This window comes from Chinchilla lanigera, unplaced genomic scaffold, assembly GCF_000276665.1.
Source record: "Chinchilla lanigera isolate Chin_1 unplaced genomic scaffold, ChiLan1.0 scaffold00033, whole genome shotgun sequence".
NCBI lineage: Eukaryota > Metazoa > Chordata > Mammalia > Rodentia > Chinchillidae > Chinchilla > Chinchilla lanigera.
Window position 1 is genome coordinate 9,770,982 of NW_004955434.1, and position 25,242 is coordinate 9,796,223.

Genomic DNA, 25,242 nt, shown 5'->3' on the forward strand with positions numbered 1-25,242 from the left:
TTTGTTAATCACTGTGCCTAAAACTTTATCATGGGTGTGTATATGTATGTAGAGGACAAAGTTTATAGTACTATCCAGTTTTAGGGGACTCTTACAGTGCATCTGCACTACCGTATATATTTCTCTGTGGACAGCTGTTCATTTCTCTCTCAGAATAGAACTGCTAGGTCATAATGGTAACTGGTTAACTTTTTGAAGAAATGCTAAACTGTACTTCAGAGTGTCCAAACTCATATTCACAAAGTAGGTTACAGAGGTCCCATTCTCTACTACCAAATCTTGTCCAGTCTTTTTGATTAAAACCATCCCAGTTGTGTATGAAATGGAGATGTCACTGTAATTTTTGTTGTGCTTAAGGGCTAATATAAAGCTGTTCATACAATTATTAGCTAGTTGTAGATCTTTGAAGAAAAAAATGAGGTCATTTATTTCTTTTTGTCATTAGTATGCGTGGATTCTTTATTCTGCACACCAAATCCGTATCAGATATGTGATTTGCAAAAATTTCATCTTGTCTAGTGTCCTTTCAAACATAGATTTTTCATTTTAATTCCAATTTATTTTTCACTTTTATAGATTATATGGATTAATAGGTTTCATTTTAGATTAGTAAATGCAGTTTGATAACCACTCCCTCAATTATCACCTTGCCCTACTTTCATGTGGGAGGTATTCCAATGCATGTATTTTGTTCATGATTATTCCCCCATACCCACCATTACATGTTCTTCCCCTCCCTATTTTCCTTTCTCTTGTCTAATTGCATTTTTTAGATTCAACATATTGGGGAGAGCATGTGGTATTTGTGAGTCTGGCTTGTTTCACTCAACATGGACTCTTCTTGATGGCTAACTAATAGTCCATTGTATATGTATTACACTACATTGTCTTTACCCGTTCCTCACAGTTAAGGAACCATAAGGCTGGTTCCTTATGCCAGCAGAATGTCCCAATAGTACGCTGACTTTAATTCCTTCAGTTGTACACCAAGAAGTGATATAGATGGATCAAAAGGTACAGTAGTTCTATTTTTTTTTTGAGTGCACTTCATACTGATTTCCATAGTGGCTGTACTAATCAATCAGCCATGTAGAAGGGTTTATTTTACCTTTGCATCCTCAGTAGCTTTTTTTTTTTTTTTTTTGGTCTTTCTGAGACAGGGTTTCACTATGCTGTTCAGGCTGGCCTTGAACTCACTGTGTAGCCCAGGCTGGCGTCGAACAGGAGTCCTCCTGCCTCAGCCTCCTGAGTGCTGGGATTACAGGAATGCACCACTACACCCAGCCTTGATTTCTTGATGATAGCCATTTTCACTTGGATGAGACTGAATCTCAATGTAGTTCTGATTTGAATTTTGCAAATGATTAAAGATATTAAACATCTATTTGTATATAGTATACCCATGATGTCACAGTTATTTTTTCCTTACATCCGAACTAATAACTGTTCACAGAAACTACCACAGTTTCATAGAAACTGCAGATATCCTCCACAGGTGTTTTACTGGCAGGTTTGCAAGCAGCCAATGCAACAGTGTTACTCAGTTCTCCTTGCTGATGATTGGCTGCTACAGCAGACGGACCGGCATTCATTCCGACTCTAACAAGTTGCAATACCTTGTAGCTCTCTCCAGTGTTCTGTTTCGTTTTTAAAGGCCTAAGATCCCAAAGAGCCACCAAACACCCTGCACGTTCCAAGGCTTTATTAATACAGTATTGTATGAAATTACATAACTTCAGAAGACATAGCATACTGAGGTTTTAAGCCATAAACATTGGTATTTAGTCATTTTTCTGACCATAACTGAAATCTGTGTTTTATACAATTTGTGGATGCTCTAGGAATGTAAGCCCTGTGCATTTCGGGGGTCCACTGTACTTATTTGCCATTTTGAGTGCGGTTAGATGGATTCTCAGTTTCAATTTGATTTTACCAAATGGCTAAGGATGTTGAACTTTTTTTATGTACTTACTGGTCATGTGTACTTTAAGTTTTTCAAGTTTGTTGTACATTCTAGATATTAATCCTCATAATAAAAATTTTCTCCCATTCTGCAGGATGTTTTTCATTTTCCTTGCTGGGCAGAAACCTAAATTTGATGTAATCCCACTTGTTGATTCTTTCTATTATCTCCTGTGCTACTGGTAGTCCCATTCAGGAAGTCTTTGCTTGTTCCTATGGCTTCCAGTATTTCCCTTGGGTTTTCTGTTAGTAGTTTGAAGGTTTCAGAGGTTTTTGATCAATTTCTTATTTTTGTAACAGAGTGAGATGATCAGTTTGTCTTCTACAAGTGACGTCCAGTTTTCCCAACACTGTTTGTTTAAAGAGGCTGTCTTTTTCTCCAACATACATTTTGTTCCTACATCCTCTAATTCTGTTCCACTTCTCTACATGTCCATTTTCATGCCAGTACCATGCTGTTTTTGTTACTGTAGTTTTGTAGTATAATTTTAAAAGGGATATTGTGATGCCTCTAGCCTTGCTCTTTTTGCTTAGAAGTGCTTTGGCTATTTGTTGGTCATGTTTCCATATGAGTTTTAGGATTACTTTTCCTAATTCTGTGAAGAATGTCATTAGTTTCTTGAATGAGATTGCACTGAAGCTGTAGGTTGCTTTTGGTAATGACTATTTTGACTGTATTAATTCTGCCAATGCATGAGCATGAGGGGATTGAGAACACTTTCTTCAGTGTTGCGCAATTTTCATTGTCAAGACTGTCCATCTGTTTTGTTAGGTTCATCCCTAGGTGTCTTATTTGAAGCTTTTATGAAGAGAATTGTTTTTCTAGTTTCCTTCTCTGCTAGTCCATTTTTGGTGTGTATTAAAGACTAGTCCTTTCCTGGTATATGCTAAGGATTTGGACTTCTAAAGTTGATTTTATATTCTGCTACACTGAATTCATTTATCAGCTCTAAAAGTCGTTGGTAGTCTCTGGAATCTTCTACATACAGAACCATATTATCTGCAGAGATAATTTGACTTCTTCATTTTTCTCTTGCCTAACTGTTCCAACTAAAGTTTCAGGAACTATACTGAATGAGTTTTGAGAGTTGACAAACTTGCCTTGTTCCTGATGAATTTTTTCTTCATTGGTTGCCTTTGTTTTTGGTGTCATAGCTAGGGGAAACATTGCCTAATCCCAAGTTCTAGTTAGATTTCTGATCTACTTTGAGTTACTTACATGGTATGAAGTAGTGGTCTGACAGCATTTACATACGGATATTCAATTACCTGAGACTATTTTCATTATCAAAAACTGTAAATATATGGGTATATTGTTGGGCTTAATTACAAGTATCCATGTGTTTATGGAATTCTTTAATTTTTGGATTGTGTATAGAAATACAATTGACTTCTGTATATTTACATTGGGTCATGAACACCACTGAAGCTAACAATAAGGTTTCATGTGTACTATTTGACCTCCTCAAGATTTTCTATGTAGATGGTCATGTTGTTTGCAACTAGAGATGGTTTTAGCTTTTTCTTTCCAATCTGGATGCCTTTTCTTTCTTGCTTTTGTGAAACTGGCTAGTGCCACCAGGAAATAGAACTGGCATGATAGATCATCTTGTCTTTTGTCTTTTCTGTTTGTATCTGATGTTCACAGATGACCTTAACCAAGTTAAGTTCTAATTTTGTTGAAGATTTTTATTTATCATGGAAAGGTTTAGATGTATTGAAGCGATCATCTAGTTTCTGTTCTTAATTCTACAAATGTGGGTGTGTCACACTGATCAGTTTTCCAGTGTTGAACCAACCTTGCATTCCTAGGGTGAGCCCTGATTGTTTGTGCTGTAGGGCCAAACTGGATAAAAGAAATTGTCAACAAGTTAACGGTTTAATAATCAATATGTTTTTGACACAGTGTGTCCCAAAATTCTCTATTTCAAGTAAGTAAAAACAAATATAACAAGGCATATTGTATCTTGGCTTTACTGGATCTAAAAGAAGTGGAGGTATATTAGGAATGCATATTTCTTATTTGTTTCACTTTGTGTTGAGCTGTTCTGAGGGAATTCATTCAGAAAACTAAAAAACTTAAAATACCTTTGGATCCAAAGTACATGCTTTGTTTCTGCCCTTCCCTTGGGGGAAAATCAGAATAAGTAGGGGGTCACTCTGGCTGAAAAGTAATTTCTTCCTTCTGCCCCTAAAGAAGCATCGTTCTTAATCAGTCCATTGGTGATATCATCTGCCAAGGGAGATGATTCATATGATGAAGTTCACCATTTACCAAGGAAGTCATTTTAATTTCTGTGAAATTGAGATGTATCCAGCTGATGGAAACAAACATTTCCATGTTGAGTTTTTGGTTCATATCACTTATTAAAATAACAGTTATACCCACATGAGCCATCTGTATCTTTTAACAGCAACTAAAAAGGCTGTGTAGACTTGAAATAGGGGGATGAAACGTAAGCAGTTAAAGATGTTTCTCTGTTTAACAGATAACAACCAGTATGTTAAGTTTATTTCAGTAACATTATAAGGCAACAATTAATCCTCAGTAAGTCAGCAAACTACTGAAAGATACATTCACACTTCCTTAGTCAGCAGTCTGAAGTAGCCCCTTGCTTCGTAGTATCTTAGTGAATCCCCCTATGTTTAATTATATCTGCTGAACTATGGAAACAGTCCATGCAGCAGTCACTCTTATATGAAACATAAGAATTCCTTTGAAATGACAGTTCTTCATACTTTTCCCTGAATTTGTGGTACTGTGCTACTTACATTATTTTCCACAAAATTTAAATGTATTTGTTAGACCTTGAAATGACTGAGAAATAAGTTATTCATGTGGTCAGATAATCATAACCACTTAACAGTTTGCCTCAAGTGTCACTTGAGCTGCGTGTTTATGTACTGAATATGCCAAGTATTGCTTGGACAGGTATTATTCCAATCAGTCAATTCTCATATTGAATAAATTTGATAAAATTGTCATTTTCATACTTCCCCCATTGTATTATAAAAATTAACAAAATAAAAATAAGTACTTTTTGGTCATGTTATATTTAAGTAACTGGACTGAGGGCCAGGGATATAGTTCAGTGGCTGAGTGCCTGCCTGGCAAGTGCGAGGTCCTCAGTTTAATTCCTGGTACCAAAAAAGAAAAGGGGAAAAAAAACAGTACATAATTGGGGTAAGTGATTAAAAGGGTAGACCTAACAGGCTTAATCTCAAGACTGCTGTGACAGATTGCATGCTTATTACAAAGCCATAAATACTGCATGTAGTTACTTGACCATTTCTAGCATTAAAACAATCTTCCCGGATCTTAAGTGCCATAAGACTAAGTGAGCATCTTGTTACTGATTTTGCAAAATATCAAAGCTTCATAATGCTAATCAACAGAATTGTTTGCATGGGGAAATATTCAAAGGCAAAAAGGAAAACCATGATTATTACTGAAATGTCTTTCTTCCCAAAGGAAAGCTATCAAAAGGAGCACCTTGTTTTTCATACAGTTTGCCAGCATGGTGCTTTGCTTTTTCTGTGTCTAACAGTCTCTTTTAGATTAATCACAGGGACAGTACATAAGCGTGTATTATGAAATGCATTGAGGCACCGTTACTCTTACTTTCCACAACTCTGATTCTGATGAACTATAAACCCTGCTAAGTGTATCTGTTACAATACTGACATTATGTAGCCAGAAACTTGAAGTACATGAGAGGGATAAAATACCGTTTCTACAAAGTCCAAGAAAACAAAGACTCCACTGTGAAGTGTCAGTTCTGGGAGGTGACAGCCAGAATACATAAGGTTACACTCAGCTTTGGCTGCAGCCTTGCTGTTTGCATAGGCCCAGTTAGTTGAGGAGCAGTTAAAATATACCATGTAAGTCACATAAGCAGTTTTGGGAAAGTTTTCTCCTTTGATGCACAATTACTAAGCTGTGGAATCAAACAGATCTGAGGGCCTCTTTCAAGAAGCATTCCTCTTTTTCCATACTGCCTGAGAAGTCTACTTAAAAAAAAAAAAAAAAAAAAAGGAAAAGAAAAACTAGGGCCCATTCTTACTGTTTAACAAATACAAGCTCAAAAATTATCAAACTTTTTACATTTCATCATGGTAAAAACTGTAGCCTGGTTTACCACTAATCTCACCAAACCCTATCACTGCTGAATCCTAAAAGCTACAAGAGGTGCAACTATGATAACAAGCTCTGCCCCCATATTAAAAATGATGAAAAAGCACCTTTTAAATCCTAATGCTGCCATTATACAGGATATGGACACTAACAGCTATAGGTACAATGGTCTAATTCCCTTACAGGCCACAACCTCAAGTCTCAGGAAGGCTAGTCCCACTGGACAATAAGTTATCAAAAACAACTGGCTAGAAAAAAAAAGAGGGACCAGGTGCATCAATAAAAGTATGCCCTAAAGGATCAACCTTGTATAACAGAAGACTCCTATGAAACAAAAAGGAAAAATACCTAAATTGCAATAGCTTTCCATCCCCATTACCCTCACCTTCTTTTCCCACCCCAGAATCTGCTCTGGGAAAGGAACTTCAAGTCATGCACAATTTGCTGAACCAAAAGAACCTGTGAAAACTCAGAGGGAAATGTAGCTGAACACATGTTCCCTTTCTCAAATTGGCAAGGTAGAGAAAAGAGAACAAGTGCTTTTCAGAGGAAAACCTCAGGAGAGCAGCAGCACAGCAATGTCTCAGTGATAAACTCAGTCACTAAGCTCAGGACCTGGTTGTACATCGGGGGTCCAAGTTTTGGGACACAGACACAAAGCATACTCTCTAACAGCGTCGGCAAACCTTTTAGAACTTTCAGTAAATAGCCAGCTGCGACACGTGCCATAGGTTTGACACCACTGCTCTAGAGGCTGCCTGAGCAAGTATAGCTGGAAGGGCCTCAGAGGTCCAGCACTGCTTCTATAGTCCACAGAACAATCACTTTCCAGTGAACTCAAAGTTGTCTCTGAATGGGAGTCCTACCTAGCAAATATTCTTTACCCACCATCCACTGACACAACAAATGATCTTGAGCTTTAGTTAGAAACTGTTTGCCTCAATAGTGGTCTGACAGTTTACATCAATCCTGGTGAACCTACGTATGGCACGTGTGCACCGCTGGCTGGCTGTTGTCATTGAAAGCTCTAGAAGGTCTGCCATCACTATCTATACCTTTCTTGATTTTAGAGGGTCAGCTACTGAAGTGGTCTATTGCTTTTATCCTTGAGGTCATACAAAACGACATACCATGGCGTGTAGTGGCAGCACCCACATGTGCTTAAGTGCCAAAAACGTGGCGTATTCAAGTGTCAAAAAGGCCATGCCTCACTGTTCGACAGTTTAGCCCACAGAGTGCTTGACCCTAAAGAGCCTTAACCTAGAAAGCTCTGAACATAAGCTCATTACAATTCATTGACTTACACGACAAATATCCATGTAACATGGGATGAAACTATCACATGGAGTATCCACTGGACATGTACTTAAGAGTTCATCCACGAGATTAAAACACGAAGAGACTGTAGGTGCACACCCAGGCAAAGGGAAATACCCAATCTGGGAACTTCTCTTTCAGAGCGTCCAGGTGGGAGGATCTGTTGTCTTCTCCGGAATGATAGTGGGCAGCAACAGCCACAGTGACCATTCCTCCTTCAGGCTGTTCTCCTGAGACCTGCTGGAGAAAACGAGTTCTCTGAAGCCATACTGAAACGGGTTCTGGCTAAATACCATGTAGGGCATGGTTCAGTGAAACAAGAACTGCTGGGAGAAGCCTACCTGCACTTCTATCCAGAACTGCCACACAGAGGCCTGGAGGCCATGGGAATAAAATACAAAATAGTCACCCTCTTTACATGCGACTGGGGTGCCATTGCCAAGAGACCACTGAGAAAGTGTCGCTCCTTTGTGGGCTCGAACGTAGAATGACATATGACTTGGTCCTGTAAGATGAGGAGAAACAGCTGTATGCTTTTGAAAAGCATCGACAAGAAAAGCAGCTAACCACTACCCAAATTATACTATGAAGGTTCATGCCTTATTTTACTTTAAGTGTACTCCCTCCATACAGGTTGACCAGTTTGGACATTCAGTGTGTAGCAAAAAGGTTAAGTAGTGACGTACAGCAGAAATGAATGTAAATGCAAAAGCTTATGTTAAATGTTGTCAACTGCAACAAGACACTAGGCATGTGCGTAATAAATTGGAGTCAGTTTTTTCATCTGTGAGGTAGATTTTTTGAGAGGATTATATTAGAAAAAGCATGTGAAAAAGTACTTGGAAGACTGCAAAGTACTATAAAAGTACTAAGTAGGATGATAATGAATAGGATTGTAATTTTCAGACAGATTTGACACATAATACCTTAAAATATTCTTTAACTAGTTTTTTTCCTTTAATGCAGCAAGAATTTCCAGGAAACTAACAAAGGCTGCTAAACTGAAATAAAAAACATAAAACCACAACCACCAGCTAACCTTACGAGGGAAAACACAACTTTGAAGAAATGATGAAGTTTGAAATCCGAGGCATGGATGTCCCATGCTCATGCCCGCCCCGTTCCTGTGGCAAGGCTCTGTGACGAGTAAATGCCAGCCAGGTAAGCCCATCCTGTATCTCAGCATGCTGCAGAGCCCAGCTGGAGAAAGATCTAAGGGGACACTACAGTACACACTATTTGAAGTATTTTTCAAATGCAAAGCTTCTGGAAAAAATAAGGGGGTAGAATCCTTTAACATTTGGTTGGTGAAGGTGAGAGAAGCAAAAAAGGGCAAACTTGTCCTGCAAAATAACACTGGACAACAAAAGCCATCCACATCAAAACAAAATTTAAAACTTAAAATATCTGCTGTACCAACAGAAGAGGGACACACTGGCTAAGAATCTTACCAATACCAGAAAAATGATGGAAAGGATAAACAGATCCATAGTTACTACAAAAAACTGAAACAGGACCAACACATCTCAAAAAAAACCATTAAGCAAAAGAAAATGCCAAGACAAACTAAAATACTCTCAAAAATTTGGGGATATGGAAAAATCTGTGACTAATAGAAACTGAATCTTAGATGTATGCAAACTACAAAGAGAAACATCAAGTAAGGAGAAACTGACTGAAATCAAGAAAGACGTGGAAAAGGCAGACTAGATGACCAAGTGTCTGTTCCTGTGCATTGCTACGTGTCCCCAGAACCTCACGCGCTCACGGGCTCTGGGGAGATGCCTGGAGCACAGGCTCATGACACTAGGGATGAGTTTATGGTGGTACGTGCTGTTGGGAGGGAGAGGGGGTCACTGCGGGTGTGGCCTGGAAGGGTCCGTCTCCCTCCTCCTTGATCTTTCTCTGCTTCTGGCTGCCCTGCCACTCTTTCTTAGAGCCAACTACCTACGAACTGAAGCTGCTACAAACTGAGATAAAATAAACCTCTCCTTTAAGTTGTGAGTGTCAGTGATGTTTCTCAGTGATGAGAAAGGAAGACAACATCCAAAGCAAAGTAAACTCAAACGACAAACCATGAAAGGCTAAAAAGATACTAACAGAAAAAGCCAGTCAAAAAAGGTCACTCAGGATAAAGTTGCTGGGTGTGGTGGTGCACACGCCTGCAATCCCAGCACTCAGGAGGATCCCTGTGAGTTCAAGGCCGGCCTGCACTGCACAGTCCCTATCTCAAAAAAAAAAAAAGTTGGAGTCAGGTCAAAAAGAATCAACAGTTATTTAATTTGTATCCCTAAAGAAGTAAAGCACAATAATGGAACATAACTAATACTTAAAACTGTAATCTAAGAAAAATTTCCAGAAATAGAGACCAGACTACACACTGAAAAAGCCTGTCTAGAACCTTAAAATAATTCAGAATGAAAAACTTAAAAGATATACTCAAGTAAAACTATTAAGTCAAAAAATTATGATCTTCACTAAAAAATATAAAATACCTTACAGGACTAAGAAGGTTACACTGGCATCAGACTGCAAAAACAGTACACAAAACAAGGCAACAGTGGGAATAATTTCTTAAAAACACTGGAAAGTGCAAACTAAGTTTTTATAGCCACCACTTGTCCTTCAGTTACCAAGGCTGTAGAGTACCAATTTTAAACATTCAGGAACACAGTACTCATGAGCCGCTGTTCAGAAGGCTAAGGACAAGTTTCATCCAACCAAGAGATCACTAAAAACTTAGCAGAATTCATAATTAGGATTTTAGCACCAAATACATTATTAAAATACTGAGGTGATAGCAGAAGGCAATTATCACATGTTGTAATGGAACCCGAAGAGGGGGAGTACAATAAGCAAAGGTGACAGTTAAAAGAATGCATTTACAAGTCAACACAAAAACTGTGCTTGATGGCCCACACCTATAATCCTAGAACTGTGGGAGGCTGAGACACAAGGATTCCAAGTTCGTGCATATTCTGAGTAACTTACACCTTGTCTCAAATTAAGAAAAGGCTTGGGGATATAGCTCAGTGGAATGGTTCTGGGTTCAGTCTCTAGTATCAAAAAAAAAAAAAAAAGGAAGAGGTCAAATAATAGAGGATTAAAATAAACATGAACCTTGGAAATTTAGAAAATAATTTTAATAAAAGAGCAAAGAAGATTTATGTCATAGAAATAGGAGTATTGCAAGTAAAGCAACACATATAAAATACTGTGACAATTGGGACCAAATGTATCAGTCGTAAAAATAAGTGCAAACAGACCTTACTCACTGAAAGAAAAAATTTTCAGCATGGCTTAACGGCTTACAAAGCTGGGCATAATCATACACTCTCTTCAAGAAACAAATTCAGAAAAGGCCAGGTGTGGTGGCACACGCCTGCAATCCCAGTGCAGAGAGGCTGAAGTAGAGGGTCACTGGGAGTTGGAGACCAGCCTGGGCAACCAAGTGAGTTCAAGGCCAGCCTGAGCTCCATAGTGAAACCCTGTCTCAAAAAGACAAAACTCAGCAAAGGTTAAAAAGTATGAAAAAGGTATCTGACGCAAGTGGAAATAATTTTCTTTTTTGGGACAGCACCTTGATACGCAGTTCAAGCTGGACTTGATCTCACTGTGTAGCTCAGGTTGGCCTCAACTTACAAGGATCCTGCCTTAGCCTCCTGGGTTGCTGGGATTACAGGTGTGCACCATTTGCCCTGGCTGGATGTGGTTTTTATAAAGGCCCACCTAATACCCAAAAAGAATAGCACTGAAGACAAAAAGCATTAAACATAAAAATAAGAGACCTTTTAAAATACTAACAGTCACAGTTCACAGTGCGGATATAAAAACTGTGAATACACATCAAGTGATACAGCAACTACTTTATGAAGCAAAACTACAACAGAAGGCAGGCATGGTGGCACACACCTATGGCCCCATTACTGTACTCTTAAAAGGTTGAGGCAGGAGGATTGGAGTTGGAGCCCAGCCTGGGCAACTTCAAGACAACTTGTCTTAAAATAGAAAATTTTAAAAAGGACTAGAGATGTCAGCCCAATGCACAGGCCTTGAATTTAATCTCCAGTACCGGGGGAGGGGGGCACACTACAGGAGATGCAAAAAGATGCAGTATATACTGATTGGACTAGGCATGCTGGATGACCAAAAATATGGCAATTGTTTAGCTTACTACGTGGAAGGCACTGTCAGGAACGACGAGGTACGTGAAGCACGGGGAGCACTCTGAGGGGCCCACGGCGGTGCGCCTTCACTGTCAGGTCATCACACCCTGCTCTCAGCTGCTTACAGCAACTTCTGTCAAGTGAACACCTTACAGTGTGTCCTCATCCACCTTATTCACCAGATCTGGCACCGTGCAACTTCTGGCTCTTCCCCAAATTCAAAATGACCATAAAAGGCCAATGTTTTGAATCACTTCAGGACATCAACTAGCCTTGACGGCGCAATTAGTGACCAATGAAAACTTCCAAAATTGCTCCATAAAGGCATGAATGATAGGCTAAGTGTGTTTAAAACAAAGAAGGGTAGTCAGAGAGGAACTAAGGGCAATACATCTTTACTGGAATGAAGTTTTAAATACAAATGTTTCCCTTGCATATTGATCACACCTCATTCATCCCAGTAAACCCGTAAATCAAAACGTTGTAAATACAGGTAATGCGTTTCTATACTCCCAGCACCAGGAGGCTGTGGCAGGAGGATCACTGAGTTCAAGTCCATCCTGGACTATCCAGGGAGTGTAAGGCCAGTCTGAACTATATAATGAGACCTTGACTTGAAAAACACAAAAACAAAAAATAAAAAAACTCACGTTGGATACACATAAAGCAGTGATAAAAGTAAAAGTAAAACGCACAGCAGTAGTTTTTGCCATAAAACTAAAAATGACTTCAACAGCCAGGGATGGTGGTACACACCTAATACTAGCACTTGGGAGGATGAGGCAGGAAGATTGTGAATTCAAGGCCAGCCTGGATTTCAAATTGAGACCCTGTCTCAAAAGAAGTGGTGGTGATGGGGGGAGGTGAAGTAATCAAAAGAAAACACAGGGAATTACAGAAGATACAAGATGGTATCAAAATGAAATAGAGAACAGAGCAAAAAAAATATAATTTCAAAAGTCAAATACCCAATTGTTTTTAATTAGTAACAATAAGACAAACACTAAGGTACAGAGAAAGCCCAAATACACAAAAAGTAAAGATGTAATAAAAAAATTTTTTAGGGGGCTGGGGATTTAGCTCAGCCGCAAAGCGCCTGCCTGGCAAGTGCAAGGTTGTGAGTTCAGTTCCCGGTACCGGAGAAAAACCAAAAAAAAAAATTTTTTTAAATCACATTCACAATATTTTATGGCCTTTATACTAATAAATTTTAAAATCCAGAAGAAACTAGTACTTTACTAGGAAAACACAGACTACTAAAACTGAAAAAATGTTTTGCTAGGAAAATACAAATTACCAAAACTAATAACACAGTTTAGCCTGACCAATTTTCCTAGAAGAAATTAAGATGTTCTCACTTAAGAATTCAAACTAGGGGCTGGGGATTTAGCTCAGCAGCAAAGCGCCTGCCTGGCAAGTGCAAGGTCATGAGTTTGGTTCCCGGTACTGGAGAAAAACCAAACCAAAAAAAAAAAAAAAGAATTCAAACTAAGTTTTCAACCAAATAATTCCAATGCTCCATAAATTGTTTCAAGGTATTGAAAGTGAAAAATAACTAATTTATTTTTATGACACACAACACTGACACCTAAATCTAATAAAAAGGATGAAGAAAAAACCCGTATATTATTCATATGTGACGCAAAATTTCTAAGTAACATTAGGAAACATTAGCAAAGAAAGTCCAGCATACATTAAGGAAACTGTAAGTTAGGAACTGGGGAAAGATATCACCATTAAGAGACCCAAGATCAAAAAATCCTATGATTACATTCACAGATGCTTAAAAAGGCTTTCACAAAATTAAATATCCATTCTTGATTTTACAAATTCAAGAAACTGACAACTGATGACTGCCTGCTGAACATGGTAAAAATGTGCACCTTAGTCCTCAGGGCAGCGCCTCGTAAGTAGGAAAGCACAGCCCTCTGCCCTAATAGGAACAAAACGAGACTATTCACTGTATGTCTTCTATACCGAGAAGTACCATATTCTAAATGTCTTCTCTACCATGTTAGAATTACGAATAATTCAAATCATTAGGGTTCTAAGAATTAGTTTAGAAGAACTATATTTGTAGCTGATACAGAGTAGTCAACCCCACCTGAAGTCTATTCTTTGTACGACCCTCAGATTAAAGATGGTTTTTTACATTCTCAAAAGCGTGATTAACAAAAACAGAAAAGAATGTGTTATGTAGATATGTGTGACAAAACCTAAAATATTTACTATCCAGCCCTTTACAAAAATAGTTTCACAATCCCTGATACACCTGGAGAATCCTGAAATATGAATTATTAAACTAGCTCCAAAAATCAAAGTCAGTGAGGTAGTAGGATATAAAATAAATCAATTGCCCCAGACCTACAAAAAATAATTAGTTGGGGGCATAATTGAGAGAGAAAGCACCCAAGTTATAAACAGCAACAAAATCTACATGAAGAAAATTGTAGCCTGAAAGCCAAAAACAGATTTGAACAAAGGCAAGTCACTCCCAGTTTGTGCAAGTGGATGACTCACCATTTTTTAAATTTATTATGGTACTCAAAAAATACAAATAAATACTTTTTGGGGGGTGGGGGGTTGTTTGGCTGGTAGTTTATGGCAGCGCGCCTGAACCTAGGAAGCGGTGAGCATAAAGCAAGGGAAGGAAGGAGGAAGGCAAAACTGACATCTGACTTACCCGTTGCTTCAAAGGTCAGCTTTAGAGAATCCCAAGGTGTCTGTTCTTTGGATATAAGTCTGAAATGAGCAGGATTTCTTGGAGAAACATCTGGAGCAGGAAGATACCAGTTTTTCCTAATTGGAAAGGTAGCTTCAATATTTAGGGTGCCTTCTTAGTTGACAGCTATCCATTACACAGAAGTGTTTAGAATACATGAACACATCTTTGAATAACAAACAAATTGACAGATATGATAAAGGACACCAACTTCTCTTAACCACACGTTACGCTATAATAAAACCTTCTCAACTTTATAATACGTAGGTATGTAATACCTGTAATGCCTGTAATGCCTGTATCATAACTGTAGTGCATATAATCACTGTATAATAATTGTAATGCTTATACCTAGGTAACAAATACCTCCCAAAAGTATGTCCTGGAGGTGCAGCCTTTAGAAAATACCTGGGTTATGCGGAACTACAGCAGACCTGCTTTTCGCAGGTAGGATTTGGTCAGGATAGGGAGGTGACCGGGGGTGTGATCTTGAAGGGTCTCCCTCCCCACTCTTCCCTCTCCGCTTCCCGGCTGCCAAGACTGAGCAGCTTTCCTCCGCAGCGGGCCCTTCCTCCCCTGCAGCCAGCCAGCTGTGACTGAACCCTCAAAGAACTGTGAGCCAGAATATCCTCTCCTCCTTTAAAATGTGGCTCTGGGTATTTTGTCCCAGCAATAAGAAAAAGTCACTGAAACACTAGATGATCTTGATTTCCACTATACATCCTACCTCTTTTAATTCTGTCCTTCACTGCCAAACTGTAAGAACTTCCCAGAAATAAAACCATTTGAGACTGATGCTAAACAGCTACCACATTTGTAAGGAGTAAGCACCCTTTCCAAGTGCTCAGGATTCTAGAAGACTTTTTAAATTTGAAAAAACAAAACTATCCTGAGTTAAATTTCAATACATTAAAGAAGTTGTTCTGTAGTGATCAGAAAACAGTATAAACAGCACCTGACTTGAGGGTTAAAAGTAGCAGCTTAAATAATAGAGTACTAAGATACTGATAGGACTTGACAACAAGCTAAACCCCAATTTATACAGAAAAGCAGTGAACCAACCTGATCAGAAAGTGCACTGGAAGATACCATGGGAACCCACAAAGGGGTGCATTCTCCTCACAGTGAGCTCGAATGGTATCATTGATCTCAGGAATGTGAGGTGTTATATGAGACATTCCAGTATAATCAAACCCATTGATCCATATTCCAGAGTCCCTTTTAACTATGTTTCCTTCTAAGTCATGAAATGTTCTGGTCATATGCTGAAAAGAACAAGACTAATGAGAACACCGTTTCAGCTACTTTCTATATTCCCAGCCCAGAGTAATAAAGACTGAGTAAAATATGACCATACCAAGAAATGTAGTTATGGCACAATGAGAAAAGAATACTTAGGCTAAGATATGGCTAGAGATTTATTTTTTTAAACTGGATGACAAATATGTGACTGTCTTATTGTATCAACAAAGATATTTTTATATTTTAATTTTAAATAAAAATTTTGGCTGGGTACAGTGATGTACACTTGTAGTCCCAGCCACTCAGGAGGCTAAGGCAAGAGGATCACTTGCCCAGGAGTTTAAGAGCAGCCTTAGCAACACCTCATCTCAAAAAGAAAAAAAAAAAAAAAAAAAAACCAATAGGACTTAAAAGAGATGACTTTTATACCTTTAAGAAAGGATTTAAAACAAATATAGTACATCCTACACACATTATACATTCAAAATCACTTCCTTGATTGTGTTACATGAAGCTAATTCATATGCAGAGAAAAGCAGGAGTCGAACGCCAACAGGAGGTAACAAGCTTGTGCCTAACAGAATTCCCTGAAAAAGCACCAAGCTCCAAAGAAATAGTTTTTATTAACCACTTACCAATCCAATTATTTAAACACAAGATGACCAAAAAAAAATCACGTATTTTCCCCAATTTTTATAACAGGAAATACAGAAATGACAATTTCATCAAATGCATTCAATACAAAAATCAACTGGTTGAAATGACACCTGCCAAGCAATCCATGCTCAAGATAGTACTTAAACAAACATGCTGCCCAAGGATGCTTGAGATAAGCTGTTAAAGTGGTTAAAGCAGAAACCAGCCTGAAAAAAAATCAAACAGGCAAAGAAAAAAGGCTGCATATGGCAAGGAGAGGTAAACTAGCTAAGAGGCCAAATTACCCACTGACTGTATAAAGTTTCATTGGAACACAGCCACACACATTGGCTGAGGTTTAACCTATAGCTAATTTGCTCTATAAAACAAATGAACTGCAATAAAGACTATGTAGCTAACAAGGCCTAAAGTATTTTTTATCTTATAGGAAAATTCCTTATAGGAAAATTTGTCAACTTCTGGCACAGAGCCAAAGAGCCTCAAAACAAGTTAGAGCAGGATTTAAAAAAAAATTTCTGGGCTGGGGACTTAGCTCAGCGGCAAAAGCGCCTGCCTGGCAAGTGCAAGGTGGTGAGTTCAGTTCCCGGTACCAGAGGGAAAAAAAAAAAAAAAAATTTCTGGCTTTTCCTAATCTTCCTAGATTACAAGATTACAAAAATTAGCATTCCAATAGAAACCACAATGAACCTTCTAAATACTATCTGTTCTTCATAAAGACTGCAAATTATAGAAGTTGTCACAAAGTATACCAGCGTCCCTCAGCACTAAAAATAAGACCTTTTTTTGGCCCATTTTCAAAACCTTAACTATTTTTAACTTTTCCAGTCCTTCAATAATTGCCCAGGTTATGACTCCTTTGACAATTCCGTTTGGCCATTTACGACCTTTAACACAGATGACTGAAAATGAAGCTGAGGTTTTGTACCAGCTCTAAAAGAAGAAAAGGCTACTGGAAGTTCTGTATCTCATTTTAATTAATCCCTGTCTGCATTAGGCTAGTTTCATCACCACATCATCGTATTGTGAATGTTACTTGTGCTTTTATTGATTCTTACTTATTTATTTAGGTACTGGGAATTGGACCCAGGACCTTTGTACTCAACTATATCCCTGGCCTTTACTTTAAATTTTGAGACTGCCTAAGTCAATAAATTGTCCTGGCTGGGCTTGAACTTGCAATCATTCCTCCTGCCTCAGCCTCCCAAGGTACTAGGACCACAGGCTTGCATGACCATATCCACCTAAGCTCCATTTTACCAGCATTTTAAAATGTCTTATTTTATTTTGCCAGCTAATTGTTAAGATCTTTACTCAGTCTGCAGACATTTATACAATCTGTTTTCCTAAAAGCTATGTATTTGCTCTTGTTTTTCCAAACAAGTACAATTTTATAATTTGAGAAGTATTAAAACAAGTATTTCCAACTCGGCCTCCTAGGAGAAATGTTCATCAATAAGAATACCCCTTCACGGTCAGTCTTTTTCCTCACTGCTTCACATAGGAAAGAGCAGAAAACCAAACAGGTCAAGAGCAGAAGTTACCTTAAGTTTCCTATTCACTACTAAAGCTCAAAACAAACAAGGAAAATTTCCCCTCCTGAATTTCCCACAGAATCGCTCTTACCTGAAGAATCATTCTCTTTGGCTTTGGATTAGCAGGATTGGAGCTGTATGGGAAAAAGGTTCCACTGCAAACCAGGAGAAATGTAACTGCACATACCACAGTTAGAGTCAGCATGGTTTTCTTTGTGCTTCTGGCAAGATAGATGAAGTTCACCTAAAACACAAAAATAGAAAAATTACATATTTACTGGCAGAAACGTGTTTTGGTTTTTTTTTCAATCTGTAAATGTTTTTCAAAATCTGTCCTGGGGGTTGAACTCGCGGCACTCTATCACTCAGCTTCACCTCCAGCCCTTGAATGTTTTTATTTTGAAACAGGGTCTCACTGCATTGCCCAGGCAGGACTGGAACTTGGGACCCTTCTGCCTCAGCTTCAGTGAGTACTGATTACAGCCATGTGCCTTCACACCTTCCTCAGATAGATGTTTTTTCCAACTTTATTTTATAACAAGTACCATTCAACAAACAATGATGACAACTTATCAGCATGTGAACATAAAGCACTAATTCTACGGGATTTCCATCACAAGCAAAGCCTAGAAAAATCACAGATGCTTCCAAATGGCCAGGACGGTGCCTTCTGACAGGCAGCCAGAAAGCAATAGGGAAAAAGAAACCGACCACTATGTTCTTGTGCTCAATCAGCAAAGAGAATGCAGCATGTAGATCCATCACCAGCCAAGCCATAACCTTATTTTATCTGATTTTATCAATGGTCTTGATAGTGAACACTTCACAGCAGGCACCACTTAGGGTACCAAGAGTTCCATTAAGTTACCAAATGGGCTAGGCATGGTCACACATCTCTAACCCTAACACTCTAGGAGGCTGAGGCAGGAAATTAGCAAATTCAAGCCCACCTTAGGCAACTTAGTGAGACACTGCCTCAAATTAAAAAAAAAAAAAAAAGCTGGACATAATGGCACACGCCCAGTAATCCCAGCACTTTGGCAGGCTGGGGCAGGAGGATTAGAAGTTTAAGCTCTGACTGGGCAACTGAGCAAGACCCTGTCTCAAAAGTAAAATTTTTAAAAAAGGATAGAGACATAGCTCAACACAGAGAAGCTGGGTTCAACCTCCAGTACCAAAAATAATAATAATAAAAAATAATTATAAATTTTAAAATGGGGGTAGGGGGATATAACTCAAAGCCAAGGCCCTGGCTTCAATCCCCAGGACAGAAAAAATAAAAACAAATAAAAACTCAACTACCAAATATAAACTTTTTAAACTTACGCAGATTTGTTTCAATAAAACTCAGATTCTCCTCAATATTTCTATATTGTGCAAAAGACTTGGGTTCATATAAACTAGCATTTAGATATGCCTTCAAGACTGCCTGTGGACTTACCTGCACTTGAAGAAAAACTATTACTAAGTAATACTGTTCCTTTAGATCGTAAGTTAACCAGTGTCAACACAATCAAAGCAAGTCTGAGTTTGGGCAGCAAAAGTTAATGGCTCAGTCTCAAGACTGACTTCCGCAAAACACTAAATATTATTTAACTTGTCACTGAATTAAGAGCTGAAGAGGACTCCAAAGACTCACAGATAGGGTTACAGTTTCCTTCAGGGTCTGAAATGATCTGAAAAAAGCCATTTTGAGAAACAATGATCTAAACCTAGATCCTACTTTGCCTTCTTTACCTAACAGCGTACCACCTAGGTTCAACAGGTAGAAAATAACATGAATGCAAGAATATTTTTATCAAGAAGAAAATGAAAGATTAAGCAAATATTCATAATCTACTCTACTATGCAAAGTGAAATGATTTTCCTATCTAAAGTGTTCCAACAGTCTATCAGGGATAATCTCCAACAAAACAGTAGCATTCTCAGGTGAAAGATCTTGTTTGTACACTGCAATTAAAGCAACATGACAAAGCATCCAAGATTTAAAGCAGTAAATTAGCAAAACAAAATTTGTAACCCTGTCTGACTTTCTACCTCCTAAGAGTCACAAGTCTATCTCCTACGTTTCCCATCTACTGGGAAGTTTGTAAGTTTAAGAAAAAACAATCTTTTAGTTAAAAAGAGAAAACCTCCCTGTCATAATGCTGTGGTTTCTGTCATTCTCAAGCCAGGCAGTCCCAAAGCTGTCATAAAATCTCACTTTACACTATCATTTCCATATTCAAGGTCCCTCTTCTCCACAGCAGTAGGTTCACCTTCAGCCTCTTTCCCCTTCTGAAAGGGGTCTGCTAATAGTGATAAACAGAATGGCAACCAGAGAACCAAGAGGAAGGAAGAGACTAGTCACTTTTCCAATTCTACTTCTGCCCTAAATGTTACATCCTATGTCGGTTTAGAGTTTTTTTGTTTTTGGACTGGGTATTGACCTACATCACCAACCCTTTTTTATTCTGAGATACGACCTTAGAAAATTACTAAATTGTCTAGGCCAGGCTCGAACTTGTGATTCTCCGGCCTCAGCATCCCAGGGTGCTAAGATTATAGGCATGCATCACCACACCCAGATACTTTAGGTCCATAAGGAGTGCAAAATAAAACAAAGAGAAGCACAAGAAGGAATGAAATGTCCAGTAGTGTGCTAATGGCCCTGAGCTGTTTCTCGCCAGGTCTCCTTTTTGGGGGGAGGGGCGCAGCACTAAGGATTGACCAGAGGACCTGGTAGGTGCTAGACAAGCACTCTACCACTGAGTTACATCTCCAGCCATTTTGTTTTTTTATTTCAAGACCAAGTCTCACTGAACTGCCCAGGCTGGGCTCAAACTTGCAATCTTCCAATCTTAGCCTCCCTTAGCTGGGATTACTGGAATATGCCACCATGCCAAGCTAAACCTCTTCCTTCTGATCCCACTCCTATTAGCAGTCCCATTTCAGCACTGTCAATTTGATATAACCATGACAACCCAGCAAACAGAAACCTAGGAAACCTATTAACTGATAACTTGACAGAAATTTAACTGCTTTTGAGAAAATATATTTACTATACTCCTACGGACTGAAAGAAAAGCTCTCTGCGTAAGCACTGTAGTTCTAATTCTCCATTACCTAGGGAGAACAGTTTTACTCTGTTAATTAAGCCACTATCTTTAACATTACTACCCATAAATAACACAATGAAGAGCCTGCCTTCTCTAGCGGCAAAGCCTGAGACCTGCAGGTATGGACACCATACCAAGAGTAGAACCCCGACGGGGGATTCCAGTCTTCAACTCAGTGTCACTATCTTTTCTGCCCTCTCGAGTTTCCCAAGGGGAAAGCAAGGACAGCAGTTTTCCCCTACCAGGACAGAAAACTGACACAGCAAACTGAAGACTGACAAGGACAGTGATATACTTTATTACTTGGTAAAGGAAGGCATATCTGGGTATCATAACTGTGTGTCACCCAAGGAGACAAATGCAATTAATGAATTTTGACATAACAGCAATGCCGTACAAATTTTAAGAAGCCTTACTGAAATTAGCTTTCCTTCCCCACTCAGCTGTAATGGTACTAATAAAACTACTATGTATTTACTAACATTTACCTCTAAGAAATATATTCAGAAGCCATTCTAAGGAACCATTCTAAAGGGAATCTCCAACAATTCTCATTCGGTGTGCCTTCTGCATATTCACACTTAGACAGTTTGAAAGGCTATTTGAAAAGGGGTCTAATGCGGGGATTTGGGAGGATGAGGAGCAAAAATTAAAACCACAGTAACAACAAAAAAACCAATCCCTGCCATACTGAGCCCACAAGATGCACAACCACTCCCCCCCTTATTTTTTTTTTTTTTTTGGTTTTTCTCCGGTACCGGGAACTGAACTCACGACCTTGCGCTTGTCAGGCTGAAGCTATCAGGATAAGAGTAAAGCATTTTCAAGGTTTTTCAGGGACATTCAACTGACAGGTGTTTTTTTTTTTTTTTTTTTTTTGCTTAAGACTTTCTTAAAATATAAGCAATATTATTTCATACAATGTGGTATGGTAGAAATCATCATATATTCATATCTTTAAAGAGCAAAATGTTTTTTCCTTACAAAATAAGAAGAGAGAATCATCGTACAACCAGCCAAAATGACTGCCAGCGCAACATCAGGTGGAATTTCTGAACCACTTCTCCCAAGGATAGGGGTAAACATCTCAAATACTGCCCAGATGAGGTACAGTCCATAAATATAAGGAATAAACATCCCCAAAAGATAAAGGACAATAAATTTTCCTTGGGCACCTAGAAAAAGAGAAAGGAAAAGCATCTATGAGACACTACCCTGAGATGCAGACTTTTATAGTGATGGGTCTTGGCATCTAACAGAGACTACGTTAGATGTGACGCTTGCCCTTCAATACATGTTATCTACTGAAATAACAAAATTTCATTCAGAGAGGACAAAACACAAATGAAAATTAAAATACACCAGTAATATATTAGTATGCGTTCATAAATGTAAGAAAGATAAAAATGTATGTGGTATGAAAATTTAAGGTTTGGATACACGGGAATACTCCTGTAATTCCAGCTACTCAGAAGACTAAATTTTAAGGACTGCAAGTTTAAGGCCAGCCTGAGAAACATGGTTAGACCCCATCTCAAAAATAAAAAAGCACTTAGGAGACTGAGGCAGGAGGATCAGTGTGAGTTTGAGGCCAGCCTGGGCTACATAGTGAATTTAAGACCAGCCTGAACTACACAGCAAGACCCTGTCTCAAAACAACAACAAAAAATAATAATAACTATTATTATTATTATTTGGAAAGGCTACACAAAACGAAGTCACTGAAAGCCTTATATACTTTAAAATATTTTTCATTTGTATCAAAACGAATTTCCCTACCATGCTGCTTAAGCTCCTTGTGGACGCAGAGCTTTGTGAGCAAAGGAAATGCTACCCAGATGGCATTAATGAATGCTGAGCAAAGTCCTTGGTAAGTGAACATGACAAGAAAACTACAATGCACAAACAGTGAGATGTCAAAAAATACTTCTCCCAGGTACTGGTCACTCGCATTCTGAAAGAAAGAAAAATAAACAGTCTCGTTTACAGGTTAGTCACAAATGAGCGACATTTTGTTTTAGTAGAGTCTGCGCTTTAAACAAAGTAAACAAACTTCTGTCTTACAGAGTACATTCAAAATTACTGCACAGGAAGGGTAATTTCACAAGATGGGAGGAAAGCAGTATCTGTGCTTTTCTCTCACAGGGCTAAAAGTAATCTTTGGAAATATTCCAAAATAAAAGGAGTCCCTAAAAACATCAATTTCTGTAGGCTTTTCCTGTTTGTGTAATTCCTAAAGGCTGAGAAGCAAACCAGACAAACAGCCTGCAAATGAACAACTGCTGCAGGTCCACGTGGCACGCCTCACGGCTATGTTGGGTGCAGTTTGATTTTCCTGAGTCTTTTCTATGTCCAACTGGTCACCTTTGCCCTCTTCTTGTATTCCTGAAGCTTTCATATAATATGTGAACTAAAAAAATAAAAAAGGGGCTGGGGATTTAGCTCAGCGGCAAAGTGCCTGCCTGGCAAGCGCAACATCGTGAGTTCGGTTCCCGGTACCGGAGAAAATAAATAAATAAATAAATAAAAAATAAAAAAGCACTTAGGGTTTTGAAATCAGAGAGCTCTCGGACAGCACTCTTGAGGAAAAAAGCTGCCTAATGAAATACATTTTAACACTTGCAGGAGTGAGGCTATCAATGCAAATGCGAAAGTTATAATTACAGTGCATAAATACCAAATTGTAAATAGATGTCTTTAAGTTGCTTTTTCTTCTGCCTTCTCATTTCTGTTTATCCCAATGTGTGTTTAACGGAACTCATTTCAAGAGCTCAAAGGTTTCTGTCACATATTTTCAGAACAAGTTAAAGTTCATCTGACAAACTCCTTACGTACTAAAAGACAGGCTATAATTATTAACACTTAATGTTCAACCCAGTGTTAATCAAGAGGCTTGGTCTTTAGCCAGGTGTGACAGTGCACACCTGGAGGCTGAGGGAGGACAACTGCCACACGTTCAAGGCCAGCCTGGGTTACACACTAACTTCAAGGCTAGCCTGAACTACAGAGAGAGATCCTGTCTCAAAAACAAAACAAGAACAAGCCCAACCTGGGCAGTTTAGTGACTTAGTGAGACACTGTCTCAAAAATGGGTAGGGACTGGGAATGTAGCTCAGTGCGGACACCGTGGATTGAATCCCCAGTCCTGGGAAAAAAAAAAAAAAGAAGAAAGTATGTTTTATAGAAAATACTCAAACTGTACCAAAGATAAAATAAATATCTCTCAAATCTATTTTCATCCTTACCTTCACTTATCCCTTACATTCCTGCACTATTCCAAAACACTCTATACAGTGTTACAAGTTTTCCTACTAAATGACAAAATCTTATTTTCTAGCTTCCCCCTAAATTCTCTTAGAAAACAAGAAACTATAACTTCCTTAGTATATTTCATTTTTAGTTATTTCATAACCTTAATTCTTCATATTTTTACCAAATTTATACCACTGAAACCATAACAATGTGACAGCATTCTCTAACATTCAGTACAAATCATTTAGAACCATTTTCGTCTCACCTTGTTCCCTAGCAATGTGTCTTTAACGACATGTATGCTATCAAACAAAATCTCCATCAACAAACACACAGGTAAAAGAAAGAAAATGACAGAAAAATTAAAGATTCTAAGTGCAACATTCCTTTAAGCAACAAGTACTTTCTGTGTGTTAATTCTGTGTGTCAGATACTGCCTAAGCAAAGGAATACATGTTGAATAAAACAATCCCTGCCCTCATGAAACTTAACAGTCCAGAGGAGAACAGCAGTACGCACACATAAGTAACTGCGTGAGTCCAAGGTGGGCTGGTAGATACAAGAACATGTTACCAAAAAAGTGCAGCAAGCACAGCAGAGACAAAGCCACCATCCTAACCATTATTTACAGCACAGCTTTAGAACCTCACTTAAATTCTGCCGAACGATTCTTGGAATAAGAAACCTTCTGGCAAAATAACACAGTTGTGGGAGTGTTTTCTATAAACACACTGAACAATCTCTAACAGCTCAAAAGACCAAATACAGTTAATCCTACTTGACTTTTTTTTAGTCTTTGAAAGCAGAAAAAAAATATGCCTATTACTTACCACAAAATAGAATCTTTTTGCAAGGGTGTGTATGAATATTATTTTGGCTGCAGCTGCTGTTCCATACAGACAAATGGAGACATAGAAGTGGTTGTACCAAGAAAGAGACTGTCCAATAAGAGAGACGAACACTGCTATGATGAGAACCGTAACAAGGCTGGTGAACCAGCTAATGAAAGTTATGCCAAGTCCACACAAGAAGTCTTTTGTGTAGTTAACAGCTAATGAAGAGAAAACAAAAAGTTGGAAGTCAACATATACATCAAAGCCATTACATAAACAGTACAGTTAAAGGGGAAAATGGTGAAAAATTCACTACCGTAATTGAA

At 38.5% G+C, this 25,242-nt stretch overlaps 1 protein-coding gene across 1 annotated transcript in view; it reads right to left on the reverse strand.

Annotated features, from left to right (window-relative positions):
• Positions 1 to 1,685: 1,685 nt before the first annotated feature.
• Ermp1 (endoplasmic reticulum metallopeptidase 1) overlaps positions 1,686 to 25,242 on the reverse strand; it is a 52,382-nt gene continuing 28,825 nt past the window's right edge. The window contains exons 9-16 of the mRNA XM_013516296.1: positions 24,914 to 25,134; positions 22,611 to 22,785; positions 21,816 to 22,006; positions 17,825 to 17,977; positions 15,365 to 15,567; positions 14,264 to 14,379; positions 7,756 to 7,919; positions 1,686 to 7,651 (exon numbers count right to left, since the gene is read on the reverse strand). Of these exons, the coding sequence (XP_013371750.1) occupies positions 7,484 to 7,651; positions 7,756 to 7,919; positions 14,264 to 14,379; positions 15,365 to 15,567; positions 17,825 to 17,977; positions 21,816 to 22,006; positions 22,611 to 22,785; positions 24,914 to 25,134 (1,391 nt within the window). The 3' untranslated portion in view covers positions 1,686 to 7,483. The remainder of the gene's footprint in view (positions 7,652 to 7,755; positions 7,920 to 14,263; positions 14,380 to 15,364; positions 15,568 to 17,824; positions 17,978 to 21,815; positions 22,007 to 22,610; positions 22,786 to 24,913; positions 25,135 to 25,242) is intronic.